This window comes from Naumovozyma dairenensis, chromosome 3 (assembly GCF_000227115.2).
Source record: "Naumovozyma dairenensis CBS 421 chromosome 3, complete genome".
NCBI classification, from domain to species: domain Eukaryota; kingdom Fungi; phylum Ascomycota; class Saccharomycetes; order Saccharomycetales; family Saccharomycetaceae; genus Naumovozyma; species Naumovozyma dairenensis.
The window spans coordinates 775023-789362 of record NC_016481.1 but is presented as its reverse complement, the minus strand read 5'-3'; the positions used below and the strand labels follow the sequence as shown (position 1 = coordinate 789362).

Here is a 14340-nt window from a genome sequence, read left to right as displayed (position 1 = left end):
TTGTTTTGTTTTCTCCTGTTGATTGTTTTCCACGTTCCTCGTATTTCTTCTTTTCTTCCCCGAACTTCTTGGCGAGAAAACTTTATTTAAGAAAACTATAAAAAGTATATATACGTAATATGCTGATGCTGACATATCACCAGTTTGGGATATACCTAGTGACATATTCTCTTTTACTCCACTTTTTTAATATCTCTAAGATACATTTATTACATTGGGTTGAAAATATATATTATTTTATTATGTATACTCTGGTGGCGGTAAACGATACACTTCTTTTCGTTCCCTTAGTTCTGAGGCAAATTTTGATAGCAGTAAGTTTCTATTCTCTTTATCTTTGACATTTTTGATTCTTAACCTTTTATGTGATTCATCCCATTTAACGGGCTGGAAAGGATCATCGTTACCACCACTCATTTCAAGTAAAGCTTGTAAATGTCTATAATAATCAATGTCTTCACCGGTTGCGAACGAAAAGCCATGACGATTCCCAAAATCTTCTTCAGTATGTTTTGATACAGTCAATTTATTGGTGAATACTTTTACAATAACACATGCCTGTAACTCTGCTAACGGGAATGGGACTACCATGGTGGGTAATAATGAAAAAGCCAATGTTGGGTCAGGTTGGTAAAATAAATGTTCCCATAGATGATGAACCCCTTTTGAAGTCCTATCTTCTCCTAATAACTCAACTTTCATCTTTTCTTCAAAGAATGGGAAAGCATAAAGGTAACCAGTTGCATAAATCAGGTAATCAACATTCTTAAGAACACGGCCATCCTCTAACTCGATGGAACGAGATTCCCAGTTAGTTTTGATAATTTTTGGAACTAATTCTATTATATCTTTAAAATTATCTAACGGAGAAGATAAACTTGGATCATTGACACTATTATAGACTTTCCTTGCGACGGTCGACAATTGATTTCTAATGTCAGTACCTGAGCTACCATTTCCAATGACTACAATGGTTTTCCCTCTTGCAATTTCAGCATTTTGAAAATCCTTCGCATGGAAGGCATGCTTATTTGTAAACCAGTGTTCCAAATTTGGAATTCCTTTTGGTATATTGGGTTCAGTAAAATGACCTGTAGCAATGACAACGTAATCAAACTTTAACACATCTTCCTCATCTTTGATGGTAACTTCCCACTCATTTTTCACTTTCTTTATACCGGTAACTTCATTATTGAAATGGATTTGAACTCTTTCATTATTAACAATAAAACGCTTATAGTAACTCCTTAAATAATCATAAACATCATTCCTAGTAGGGAACTTCCTAATATGTTCTCCAAATGGGAACCCACTAAATTGCATTAATTCCTTGGAAAGATTTGTCTCTAAGTAATCATACATGACTCTTCCTTCTTTATTATCTTCAGGATAATACCAAACACCACCGATTTGACTATCTTTCTCGAAGATTTTAATGTCGAAAGTGGTTGTGTTCTCGAGAAATACCCTTGTTGTGGCTAGACCCCCTGGACCTGCGCCAATGATTGCAACTTTTCTTCTTTCTTGGCCTGTCATAGTCAATAGTATTTTTGAATTCTTGCTTTTTAATAATTTTCAACTTTTAAGTATATTTAAGACGTTAAAAATTTGTAATAGAAGCTAAGATGAGTGGTAGTAAAAGGAATATATCCTCCTTTTCATTTATATAGTTTACAAAGTTCCTTAAAAGATCTCTTCTGCAAGTTCGGACTTTTTGAAAGGGCGGTGTTAACTGTCTGTTTTTTTCGAAGGTCGAAATATAAAACTGTGGTGGGAAAAGACACTCTGACACTTATGATAATGGTTTACAAGGGAATGTCATTTTTGTATTCTTATGGGCTATATATCTTTATATCACCAATTTAATTCGTAGTCCTGATCAGTTCTTGCTTTTTTGTTTTTTGTTATATCATAAATTCGAGTCAAGATTTTTTGTACATTCCTCATTTTGGTTGTTATTTGAAAATTTGCTCAGACACTCACAATGGTTTCAGCTTCGTTTCAGTACACTATAAGATTAATAATTTCTTGCACTTCTTATTCCTGCCACCTTCAAAGATAAAAAATATGCCTTGTGTCTATGGAATAGCTAAAAGGTATTAGTATGAAATATAGAAGTTACGTAGCAAACATAAGCCTATATAGAGGTATGATGGAGCTACGAAAAAAAAAGATCAATGGCATGCCAAAGATTGTGAACCGAGAGTAGACTTTATAGAATTTGGGACATTCCAAGAATAGTGTCCCAAAAATGCTCCAAACACAACAGCTAACATTAACCAGCCATTATATGTCATGAAAACAAGCATGAGCATGAATGAAAACCCAACTTGAACCGCATACCAAATACTTGTATGTAATTTGAACTTTCTCGTATTAACTGCATTGGAATTCCTTTTCAATTCGTTTTCTTCGTATGAATTAAGACGATATTTAAAATATTCATAAAGATATGATAAAGTCATAATGCTCAAACAGCTTATAATTAATCCAAAGAAGGAACGAATATGCCACCATTTGAAAACAACACAAGTATTCTTGTATGACCAACTGAATAACATGTTCATGGAACATGAGTCTTCTCCCATATCCATATCTTTACCTACCATGTGTTGATGTGATTCCATTGAGTGATGGTTGTTATGAATCATATTCATATTCGTCTCTTTATTTTTTTGATTATTCATTAAATGGTCCCTCACTTGTGGTGGAAGTAATGTCATGCTACTTTGAACTATCCCTTATCCAAAAGTTTTACCTTGCAATAAACTATAGAGTAGAGTTAGGTTGTTCTTCTGCATGAGTCCTTTTGACATCCTTTTCATTGAGGTCCTAATCGAACTCCAATCTGTACGCAAGTCTGTTTCGCTGTACCCAGTGTAAAGTTCCCGTGCACTTTGTTGCACCTCTAAATCTTATCATTTAAAAGGTACCAGTGCATAAAACAGCACACAATTTATATGATACAAATAATAAGATACTGAAATCGTCAAGTCCGTACATACGATCACTTGAACTAATAATCAAACATGTAAGGGTACGAATCAATTTTCTGAATCAAGTTTACAATAGTCGATATTCTCAACGATATACTTAAAGGTCTTTTGAGAAATTAGAACTATCCTTCATAGATCTATTTAGAAAAATTAAGCAAGACACAATAAAACAATTATGACATGAACGCAAAAGCGATGCATAAATTAAACCTAACTATTTATATTTATCATAAAGAGGCATTAGTATAAAATTGTAAACTATATAGAAAATGAGATATCATAAAAGATCATTTAATAAGTAGCTTATAACTTGAAACCAGTGTGGAAGTTTTCACCAGCGAAGATAGCCTTGTCACCTAATTCTTCTTCGATTCTCAAGATTTGGTTCAACTTAGCCAATCTTTCGGATCTAGCTGGAGCACCAGTCTTAATTTGACCAGTTCTCAAACCAACAACCAAATCAGCAATGAAGGTATCTTCAGTTTCACCAGATCTGTGGGAAACCATAACACCCCAGCCAGCGGCGAAAGAGTCGTTAGCAGCCTTGATGGATTCAGATAAGGTACCAATTTGGTTAACCTTCAACAACAAAGCATCAGCAGACTTCTTTTCAATAGCAGTAGCAATTCTAGCTGGGTTGGTGACAGTTAAATCATCAGCAACAATTTGGATACCAGCAGTCTTGAAGAAGTGAGACCAAGCTTCCCAGTCATCTTCAGCAAATGGATCTTCAATAGAAACAATTGGGTACTTCTTCATCAAAGTGTGGTACAAGTCAGCTAATTGTGGACCAGATAACCATTTAGAAGAGTCAGATTCTGGGTTCTTGAAGTCCAAATCGTACTTACCATCTTTGAAGAATTCGGAGGAAGCACAATCCAAAGCAATCTTGATCTTACCATCGTGACCAGCAGCCTTGATAGCATCAACAATCAAATCTAAAGCTTCTTCAGCAGTTTGAATGTTTGGAGCAACACCACCTTCGTCACCGACGTTACCGGCAGAAGAACCGTATCTCTTCTTGGTCAAAGACTTCAAGTTGTGGTAAACTTCGGAACCCATTCTCAAAGCTTCAGCGAAGGTCTTAGCACCAGTTGGAGCAATCATGAATTCTTGTAAAGCTAAAGCACCACCAGCGTGGGAACCACCGTTCAAAACATTCAAGAATGGAACTGGTAAGACGTATGGAGAGGTCTTAGCACCAGATAAGTCAGCCAAATGCTTGTACAATGGGACGTTCTTTTCAGCGGCAGCAGCTCTGGCAGCAGCTAAAGAGACACCTAAGATAGCGTTAGCACCTAACTTAGACTTGTTGGCAGTACCATCCAAGTTTAATAAGAAGTCATCGACAGCCTTTTGGTCCTTGACATCTAAGTTAGCCTTAACGAAAGCTGGAGCAATGACGTTGTTGACGTTGGCAACAGCGTTCAAAACACCCTTACCTAACCATTTGGATTTGTCTTCATCTCTCATTTCCAAAGCTTCGTGGACACCAGTGGAAGCACCAGATGGGACCATAGCTCTGAAAACACCGTTTTCAGTGGTGATTTCAACTTCGACAGTTGGGTTACCACGGGAATCGTAGACGGATCTAGCGTAAATTTTGGAGACAGCCATTATTGATTTAGTATGAATTGATTTGCAATGAATTGCTTGGTTTCTTAGGAAAGATTTAGAAAAAAATGAAAACATAAATGGAAAGAGAAAGGAATTGATTTAAGAAATATTCATTAGATTCGTGCATTTATATGAAATTGAATGAATTATTGTTATATTCGATGTGCATAAAAAAGTTTCAATGTACGTACCTAGGAGAGCGACAGCACGTACGATCTTGACTGTGGACAAGTACGTATGTCCACGTTACGTTAAGATTGAATTGAGTTGAACTGCTGGTGGTGGCTGCCATTGAAGAAGAACAACCAAAATTGGAAGATTGTTCCATCCTCTCATCACCAAGGTGGTACCTTCTTGCTGCTCATCTTCTATCAACTTCTTGTCTGTTCCATATTCACAAGATCCTTGTCTTTTCGTGCCGAGCATGATGATGATAATTGTTACGTACGCACGCACATAGCGAGATGGAATTCAAATCGCGCGCACCAAATAGTGGAAGCCAGAAATAGAGGCGGGTGTTTTGTGATGTATGGGTTTGAAATCTAGATCCTGGAAAAACCCAACAATTTAATTTTTCACCAACTCCGGTCCGCATGTCTATTTTTACATCTACTTTTGTTATCCCTTTAACATCCTTAACGAGTTAATTAGCCGCCCACTATTGTCATTCCCAGCAGAATCACGGACTTCTGTCCTACTATTGTAATAATGTGTCAATCCTTCAATGAATGCTTCTACATGTTGATCAAATCCGAAATAAACCTGTTCAATATAAGCACCAATATTAGACGTCAACAGTAAGGCCTCTTCTTCATTATAGCCGTCTTGTGCATTATTGTTGTTTTCTTCATAACTTCTTGAAAGGTAATGCTCGTATATTGTTGGATTCAGACGACATAGTTTTTGTCTCATTGAAATAATGAATTTGGAAAATTTGTGAATTATCTCAAACAGTTGTAACTGAATTTCGATTAATTGTGACAGGCAACAATTTGTCATTATATTGGTTAAACTTTCTTGAAGAACATTTTGTAAATCATTAATCGTAGTCGCTTTATTCGAATTGATTATCTTTGTAATTTCTTTATCAATGACGTTTTGTGTGAAATATTCCAATACCACCTTAACAAAATTATTCATCTTATTATGCAATATCCGACACCGTTTAATGATAGTTCGGTTAATATTGGAATTATAACCTTTATACCGCCATATTTTGTGTTTATTGATTTCAAACCATGTATCATCTAGCAGTTTCCCGTGATATTGGAGGAGATGGATATATCTTGATATTATTTGATATTGGTCAATGCAAATTCTACTAATTATGATATTTAAAGGATACGGGACATTCAAATTGAATTGCAAATAATGGATATTACTTTTTCTAGATTCTTTGGATGATTTTGGTAAATGACTTGCTTCATTTAACAAAATGGATCTCAAATTTTCAAAATTCGGCGCATGTAAGATTTTATCACTACTATCTTGTAATGGATTCTTATCATTCAGTATATTATCTTGTTGGACGTATTGTAAGATCACTTGTTGGAAAGAGTTTTTATCTAATTGTAAAGTCATACGTTGTGAAACTAAATTATCAGAAGGCACAAATTGTTTTTGAGATTCAAAATACTGTGAAAGCTTTCTCTCTAGACCTTTATGATTCTTTGAATAATGTCTTGATAGATCGATTATGTTTCTTTGTAAGAAAATTGAAATGCCATTTCCATTTTGATAACCAAAATACTCTCTTTGTAAACAGTTTAAAAATAACTCTAAATCATAACTTTCAAAATACAATTGCAAACACAATCTGTTTGCGTTTTCATACCATTTGTTAATGTATAACTCAAGATTTGTTCCCTCGGTTAACTGAACGAAATCAGTTAAGTCATTGTTACTATCTATTGGTAATTTACTCATGTTAAGACTAGTTCGAAGTATGTTTAATAATTTACCTGTCATTAACACTTTAAATAACAGTACATTCCCATCTTTAAGTTCAAATTTCTTGAGGAGACCGTCTTTACGAATACGATATCGGGTAAACCATAATCTATCATCATATTTCAAGTAATTTGTTTTCAAATCAGCATTCTTCATCGCGTCACAAATCATAAATTCATTATACGGATCAATCAATTCACCTTGGGTCATCCATTGTTGTAGCATATCACAATAATTAACACTAATACTATTTAATAAATTTTTCAAAAATGTAACACTTGATTTATCGCCCAAATTATCTTCAATAAATTCTTGGACGATTTTCAATATTATACCACCTCTTGGAATAGGTAAGATACTACTGTCCGTCGCTAATAAAATATCACTCTTATACTGTGTTTCATCTTTCAAATCATTAATAAAATTATTGAAATCCTGTTCCATTAAATCTATATTATTCCTCAAATTCATTTCATTATCGATTTTCAAACAAATTAGATAAAATAACTCCAGTTGTTTAACAATTTCAGAATCTTTGATCTTTTGGACTAAATCTCTAATGGAGAAGTTAAGATTTTCAATGAATTCCTTTTCCAACGAATTAACGAATCTCAAATAATATAATCGAATAAACTGTCTAATTTCGAAAGATAACCTTTGTAAAACCATTCCAAATGATAAATCAGATAATCGTTCCATATACCGACAGACAAAAAAATATTGTCTCCCTAATTTCACAACTTTATTACATAGTGCCTTTAAAGTAGAATCCATTTTCTTCGCAATTCTAAAATCTGGTATATGATCATTAACAGGATTGAAACTATTATTATATCGAATATATGCCCCATCTAAACCTAGTAATACGTTCAATAAATCTTTAATAACTAGAGATTCTTGATCTCGGAATGATTCAGTAGAAGATAATTCACTTAAGGGAAATGATTTAAATTTAAGGTTCGTGTTTGATAATGGTTCATAGTTCACTAATTTGGATAATATTGGTGTGTCGAGGCTATCATTTAAATTCAATTGAACATGGTCTTCTATTTGAACAACTTCCATTCTCTGAGAAAATGAGGGAGTATGTTAATGATATCACCTTTTATGAGATTCCGTTAACTTCAGTAATGCTTCTCTGACAGTCATCGGATTAAATGTTTATACTCAACCTTTTAATATGTCTTTTTTTGTTTATTGTTTTTGTTTTCATTTTGTAAATTCTTCCAAGTTTTCGCGATTGGATTTCTAGGTCTCCAGTCACGTGCGCTAAAAATTCTCCCTTCTTCCAATTTAGATGTCATAAAATACTTAACGTCACGAAGAAGTCTTATGGGGAATTCAGCTAACATAAATCGTTTGATGGAAAGCAAAACCACCGATTAGTTGTCATTATATAAAAATTAGTGAGAGAGTGATGAGTAATATTTTAAAAAAACAAAATTAGAATTTGAATAGGAAGTAGGGTACATAACCGGAAGTATCACTTTATGTTAGCAAGAAGGAACTAACAAGACGCAATTAGTAGATTTTTCTTATTCCATTTTGTTATTTGAAATGAATATTAAAAATTCACCTTGTGTAGTCAATTTTTTTTATCAAGAGGACATAGCAACCAAGTATACCACATAATAGCTAAAAAAGAAAAAAAGATTAGGGTTAAATTTATGACGCTATCCCGAATTACTTAAAGTGGGGATGGGAAAGTGTTGAGGAACAAAGGGTAGATAAAGTACCACAGTATTTCAGTTGGTATTTATTTGGGTTATGTGACATAACTTGTGTCCATATGGGCATACTCTACACCACGGCCTTACCCCTTATGGGTAAGAGAAATATATACTTATGTAGATATATCGAACAATCTTTCGATAGTATACATGTAAAATTTAATAGCACAAAACATCATAACGTATAAATACAACATGGATTTAATATACATAATAAACTCCAATATCTTTCATTTTGTTTCGTCGTTGTATACTATTTAAAATTGCGACTAGCTTCATTTTTACTTTCTTTCTTTCTTTCTTTCAGGATAAATTATTTTATCGACTTTACTGTTCTCATGCAGCAATTTCAATAAAAACCGGTCTTGTTGTTTTGTTATTATATATCCCTTCTGAGGCCTTAACGTTATTTTTTTAACATCCAAAAACTGAATAAATGGCAGTTTATGGAAATTTTTTATAAAATATCAAAATTTATTTACTTTTCATAGTTCCAATTTTACTTTCTAGCATTTAAATTTGCAGACAAATAATAAATATTGCTAATGTAAAATAAATAATTTGCAAACAAGCTTGTTCTATCTCCCTAAAAAGAACTTATCTTAGTCGTTAAAGACTACCCAAGGAAAATATCAAATGGTCTTCTCCATTAAATTACTTCTGTTATCATTTTTGTGTTGTAAACGGAGCTTTCCAAAAATCACTTTGTACGAGGTGACAATTCATAATTTTAAGGTGGCAAAATATTAATTAGATATAAAGCTAACTTCTAGAAAGTACCTTTAGCATAAGTAACTAGGTAAGGGAAATTGTGTTTTAAGAGCATAGTAGCCTACAGATATATACTCAATTGAATCACAAACTTATAGTAGGCAAACGACCGGACAAGAGCTAACAATTATCATTAATAACTAAAACATGTTTTTAACAAGAAGTGAATATGATCGTGGTGTCAGTACATTTTCTCCCGAAGGTAGACTATTCCAAGTCGAATATTCATTAGAAGCAATTAAATTAGGATCCACTGCCATAGGGATTTCCACAAGTGAAGGTGTAGTTCTTGGGGTGGAGAAACGTGCGACCTCTCCATTATTAGAAGCTGACTCGATTGAAAAGATAGTGGAAATTGAGCATCATGTAGGTTGTGCTATGAGTGGACTTACTGCCGATGCTCGTTCTATGATTGAACATGCTCGTGTTGCAGCTGTGAATCATAATCTATATTACGATGAAGACATGAAAGTGGAATCATTGACACAATCTGTTTGTGATTTGGCTTTGAGATTTGGGGAAGGGGCCTCTGGTGAAGAAAGATTAATGTCGAGACCATTTGGTGTTGCCCTATTGATTGCAGGTTATGATGATGATGAAGGTTATCAGTTATATCATGCTGAACCATCCGGAACCTTCTACCGCTATAATGCTAAAGCTATTGGATCAGGGTCAGAAGGTGCTCAATCAGAACTACAAAACGAATGGCATTCATCATTAACTCTAAGAGAAGCTGAAGTTCTTGTGTTGAAGATTTTAAAACAAGTAATGGAAGAAAAATTAGATGAAAATAATGCCCAATTGAGTTGTATTACGAAAGATAATGGATTCCAAATATATGATAACGCAAAGACTGCAGAAATTATCAAAGAAATGAAGGAAAAGGAAACACAAGAACATCCTGAAGGGGAAGAAGAACATGATGTTGAAATGTCATAAAGAACAAATAATAACGCAACATTTCAAATCTCAAAAGCACAAAACATAATCTTGAATTAATATTATAATATATTATTTATAATCTACATCCCACTCTACATCATATCCTATCAATATCGGTAATCCAGCCCGAAGAACAAAAAATAATCATTCTAGAAATGTACGTTAGTTATAAATTATATATAGATGACACCGGCTATGCATTCAATTCCTTTGGAACAAAAGCACGCTTAGCCGTGAAAGAGACACCGTAAGTTAATGTACGTCTTTATTTTTCGCGGCCTACTCAATAGATGCTTCTCCAGTCATATCATCTTCCCATTCGAATAACTCTTGATCCATAATATCTATATTCTGTTTCATTTGATAAAGGCCTGAAAGCTTTTCAACGTAATCACGATTATTTAAAGCTTTCTTCACGAACTCCCAATCATCTTTTTTACATTCTTCTATGACTGCGACAGAACATGCTGAACAATATTTATATGCAGGTGTCTCTAACTTTAGCGTTGTGAATCTATTTAGGAAGCCACGAATTTGATGCGGTATCTCACCCAGTATTGTTTCTTGATTAGTTTTAGCGTTGGTAAAGCCGCTATGCTGTAACAGTGACACGAATAATTCTACACTTTGTGAAGCTGCCATCATTGCCACCCCAGGCCTTGTGACAGTACACATTTCATCTAATGTCCTATCACTTAAACTGTCGGTAGGAGCCACAACATCATGGCAGAAATAACATCCGAGTCTTTCATCATCTTCTTTAACAGCAACCCCATCATCACCATGATAGTTTCCATGTCTCATAACCAAGTAACTATCGAAACCCAAAGCTGCATTAATGACAATCTTACCTTCAATATTACACAACACTGTCGGCAGCCATCTTGTTTCTCGAGAGTCCATTAAGAGGAATACTGCATCATGACTTCTAATCAACTCTCTTAATTGATAAAACTCTTTCTTCTCTCTCTCTTCATTGTTTATTGGATGCCCAATCATAGGAACGTTTAAATTAACACCCTTTGCATTGACTAGTGGGAAAACCCTTTTCATAGTAGCAGCAGCAGCCTCCGCCTTTGGTTTACCAAAGTCTGCAAATTCAAATAGTGATTGTCTCACAGGGTTAGAATATGAAACGGTACTATTATCAACTAGGGTTATGTTTCTTACCCCCCAGGCCATTAAAGCTCTGGCGATATAGCATCCCAATGTTCCAGCACCCAATAACAAAACTTGTTGCTTTTTAATAATGTCCAAATCGATATCAGGTATGATTCTCCATTTCATCAGTTTTAAATTCAAATCAACAGATTGATCAGCAACCTTCATTGGGTCGATAAGTTCACTCAAGTCAACAGCACGGGGCATTAATTTTCCTTGCATATTCCTTTCCCATCCACTTACTTTGAGATTACTTGTTAATGATAGAGCATAATCAGTTTTAGATTTACCTTCTAGTTGTAAACGAAATGTCTCTTTGAAACTGGATTCCTTGGATGGCCTGATAAAAAAGACTTCAATTTCACGTATATGATCATCTTGATCATTCATATAAATAGTGAATAAATTTTGAAGTAAAGATGAAGGTGTTCCCTTTAGATTACTCGTGTCTCTAAGAATGATGATCTTTGCTGTTTTTGCAATAGCTTTACTATACGAGGCCACTTCAGTTGAATCATGATCAATTAAACCAATCCATTCGGTTTTATGACTTTTAAACCAAGTTTGATATTTTTCTACATTAGTTACTGTTTCCTGTGATTTAAGAATTTTAATATCTAAGTCTATCGGTTTGAAAGAAGGAGAACATACCCAATAGTAATATTTATATTTTTTCAAGTCTGCAAAACTAATAATGTAGAATTTAATACATTCATTTATATTCTTCTCACCTGATTTTAAAAGTTCTAAAGCTTTTTCATTAAGGAATTCCTGTTTATTTAGGCTTTTAAACTTTTCAAAGGTATTAAAATTTGTGATGGACCCCTGAATTGGGATATCTATTGTTCCTTCCTTCTTGTATTCCAGCTCCTCTTCATTTTTGCCTCCGTCCATTGGAACTCGGAAACTTTGTTCATTAAGAAACAAATGTGCACATTCGTTTGATTTTGAGACATTCTTTAGTGCTAAACTACTGAATAAAGGTACTTCTTCTGATCCCAATTTCAGAACATCAAGTTTTAAGCGTGACAATTCTTGGAAGAATGAGGTATCTAAGAATGACTGGAATGGTGCAGAGTAACTCAGAGGTACTGTAGCGCTGCATATCTCCGCCTCTTTTTCTGTGCCTTGACTCATTATTTTATATGTTGTTTCAAAGAGCTAATAGTACCTTTATATTGTAATTTTGTTACTTTACATTTCTTTTAAATTATTCAACCATTTGTAGACTATTTTTGAAATAAATAAGGTAAATGCTTGCTTTTCCTTTAAATTTATTTAAGTTTATCAATTTCTAAATACTACTTCGACTAAAGTTAACGTTGCGCACGCCGCCCTCATTGAAGTCAACAGTTGTCCAGCCTACTTTGAACAAGAACATTTTTTCCACCTCTCTTGAGTTGAAAGAATAATATACATTACTACTTTATGCCTTACACAATGATATAATTATATAACATATTATATACAGACTATCACACTAGGCCTACATGTTTGGCTGTTGCATTTGCGGTTGTTCTTCACTTGGGTCATCCAAAGTCATTTCATCCAACTCATCCAACAGTTCATCAATATCGATTTGTGGAGCGTCTGGATCTTCATCTTCTTCCATACCATTTGCAGCAGCAGCAATTTGAGCAGCAGCAGCAGCCTCGTTGTTTTTATATAAGTTAATAGTTTGTCTCATTTCTTCATCTTCTTCCAATTCTTGCAAGAATAATTCGTAATCCTTCTCAGCACGCTCCATATCTTGCTTTTGAGCCTTAGAGCTATAATCTTGAGCAGCATCAATATCCTTATGTTCCTTAGCCATTCTTTTCAACTTCCAATTTCTATTCTTCTTAGTCTTTCTTTGGTATAATTTCTTAACCAAGACAACGTCTGGGACATAATCTATATTTAATCCATCAAATAATTCAGAATTATAATTGGAATTGGCAATGAAATAACCTGCAACGGTATCACCAGCATGAAGAATGGCACCTAAATGAGATCTTGCGTAATATACTTGATCATTGATACCCAAATCAGCAGTTCTTGCAATAGTGATATCAGCTAGGATACGTTTACCCTTACTTATTCCTGTTGGATCCACATCAAGGACGATAAAATCAGTTAATTGAGAAACGTCAGCTAATGCAGAGAATGGTGACCTCCAATATAGAGAAGGTGATAAATCAGCAGTTTGTAAGGTTGTTGGATCTAAGAATTGAACAGTGTTAGAAATTTTAGAACAGAGTACGAATTGAGAGATGTTACCTAAATGCTTGGCTAATTTCTTAGGTAACACAACTAAATCATCTCTACAAATTGGAACAATTTCAACAGAATATGAAAACTTATAAGTGGATGAACCTGTGTGTGTATCTTGTGAGATTAATTCTTCAGATTTCTTAGATTTGATTGGTACCACTGAGTTTAAGAAATCAATCATCTTAACTGCATGATTCTTTTGAGAATAAAAGAAATCAAGACCATCTTTAGCTTCACTGATAGAGATGGTATCAACATGAGCATTATGTCTTAAGATCAATTGTTCCAAATATAAGAAAGTTCTCTTATGAGGGACTTTTTGTCTGATTTGAACGGTAGCTCTCCATGTATTGGTAGTATATGATCTTGCACAATCTGGACATTGCATAGCGATGACGACGTATTCGACTTCAAAGGTTTGTTGGATGATAGTATTAGACATGGCTTCACCTTGGACTGTCAATTTAATTCTAATACGTCTAGAATGTGGTTCTGTCCAAATAAATGACGCATCTACTAATCTGACTTTCGTTAAACCTTTCAGACGACGTAAACAGATGGCTAATAATTCTCTTGATTCTAAATCAGCTCTAATCCATTGGCCTGGTGGCTGTAAGAATCTTTCACAGTTTCTACAGAATGAAATGTTGGCTTCTCTTGGAATACCTTCGGTAATATCCACAGTCATCTTAATACAATCGTAACACATTACTAGACCAGTAGATCCATCGATAGGGGTACCACAGTTACAACATAATACGGTGGCAACTTGCTGATGTTGGTGTTGTTGAGTTTGCAACATTTGCTGGTGTTCGTGAGGATGTTGATGTTGACCAAAAGTGTTATTCATGATGGTTCAGTTCGTCTGGTTCTTATATCTTATAGTCAGCAAATATCTCTGTAATGGCCAAAGAATATAT

At 34.3% G+C, this 14340-nt stretch overlaps 7 protein-coding genes across 7 annotated transcripts; 1 reads left to right on the top strand and 6 right to left on the bottom strand.

The window, feature by feature from the left end:
* Positions 1–240: 240 nt before the first annotated feature.
* FMO1 (N,N-dimethylaniline monooxygenase) lies at positions 241–1536 on the bottom strand (the record flags this gene model as incomplete). The annotated part of the gene is made up of 1 exon (XM_003669199.1): positions 241–1536. One exon carries the CDS (start codon positions 1534–1536, stop codon positions 241–243), a length of 1296 nt encoding a protein of 431 aa, XP_003669247.1.
* Positions 1537–2174: 638 nt separating this feature from the next.
* On the bottom strand, positions 2175–2723 carry CTR2 (low-affinity Cu transporter; the record flags this gene model as incomplete). Its single annotated transcript, XM_003669198.1, has 1 exon — positions 2175–2723. One exon carries the CDS (start codon positions 2721–2723, stop codon positions 2175–2177), a length of 549 nt encoding a protein of 182 aa, XP_003669246.1.
* Positions 2724–3299: 576 nt separating this feature from the next.
* ENO2 (phosphopyruvate hydratase ENO2) lies at positions 3300–4688 on the bottom strand (the record flags this gene model as incomplete). The annotated part of the gene is made up of 1 exon (XM_003669197.1): positions 3300–4688. One exon carries the CDS (start codon positions 4686–4688, stop codon positions 3300–3302), a length of 1389 nt encoding a protein of 462 aa, XP_003669245.1.
* Positions 4689–5231: 543 nt separating this feature from the next.
* SPC97 (gamma-tubulin-complex subunit SPC97) lies at positions 5232–7628 on the bottom strand (the record flags this gene model as incomplete). The annotated part of the gene is made up of 1 exon (XM_003669196.1): positions 5232–7628. One exon carries the CDS (start codon positions 7626–7628, stop codon positions 5232–5234), a length of 2397 nt encoding a protein of 798 aa, XP_003669244.1.
* A 1583-nt stretch (positions 7629–9211) lies between these two features.
* PUP2 (proteasome core particle subunit alpha 5) lies at positions 9212–10003 on the top strand (the record flags this gene model as incomplete). Its single annotated transcript, XM_003669195.1, has 1 exon — positions 9212–10003. One exon carries the CDS (start codon positions 9212–9214, stop codon positions 10001–10003), a length of 792 nt encoding a protein of 263 aa, XP_003669243.1.
* Positions 10004–10285: 282 nt separating this feature from the next.
* On the bottom strand, positions 10286–12304 carry ATG7 (Atg7p; the record flags this gene model as incomplete). The annotated part of the gene is made up of 1 exon (XM_003669194.1): positions 10286–12304. One exon carries the CDS (start codon positions 12302–12304, stop codon positions 10286–10288), a length of 2019 nt encoding a protein of 672 aa, XP_003669242.1.
* A 349-nt stretch (positions 12305–12653) lies between these two features.
* Positions 12654–14270, bottom strand: NMD3 (ribosome-binding protein NMD3; the record flags this gene model as incomplete). Its single annotated transcript, XM_003669193.1, has 1 exon — positions 12654–14270. The coding sequence occupies one exon, from the start codon at positions 14268–14270 to the stop codon at positions 12654–12656; it is 1617 nt and encodes a 538-aa protein (XP_003669241.1).
* Between the last annotated feature and the right edge of the window lie 70 nt (positions 14271–14340).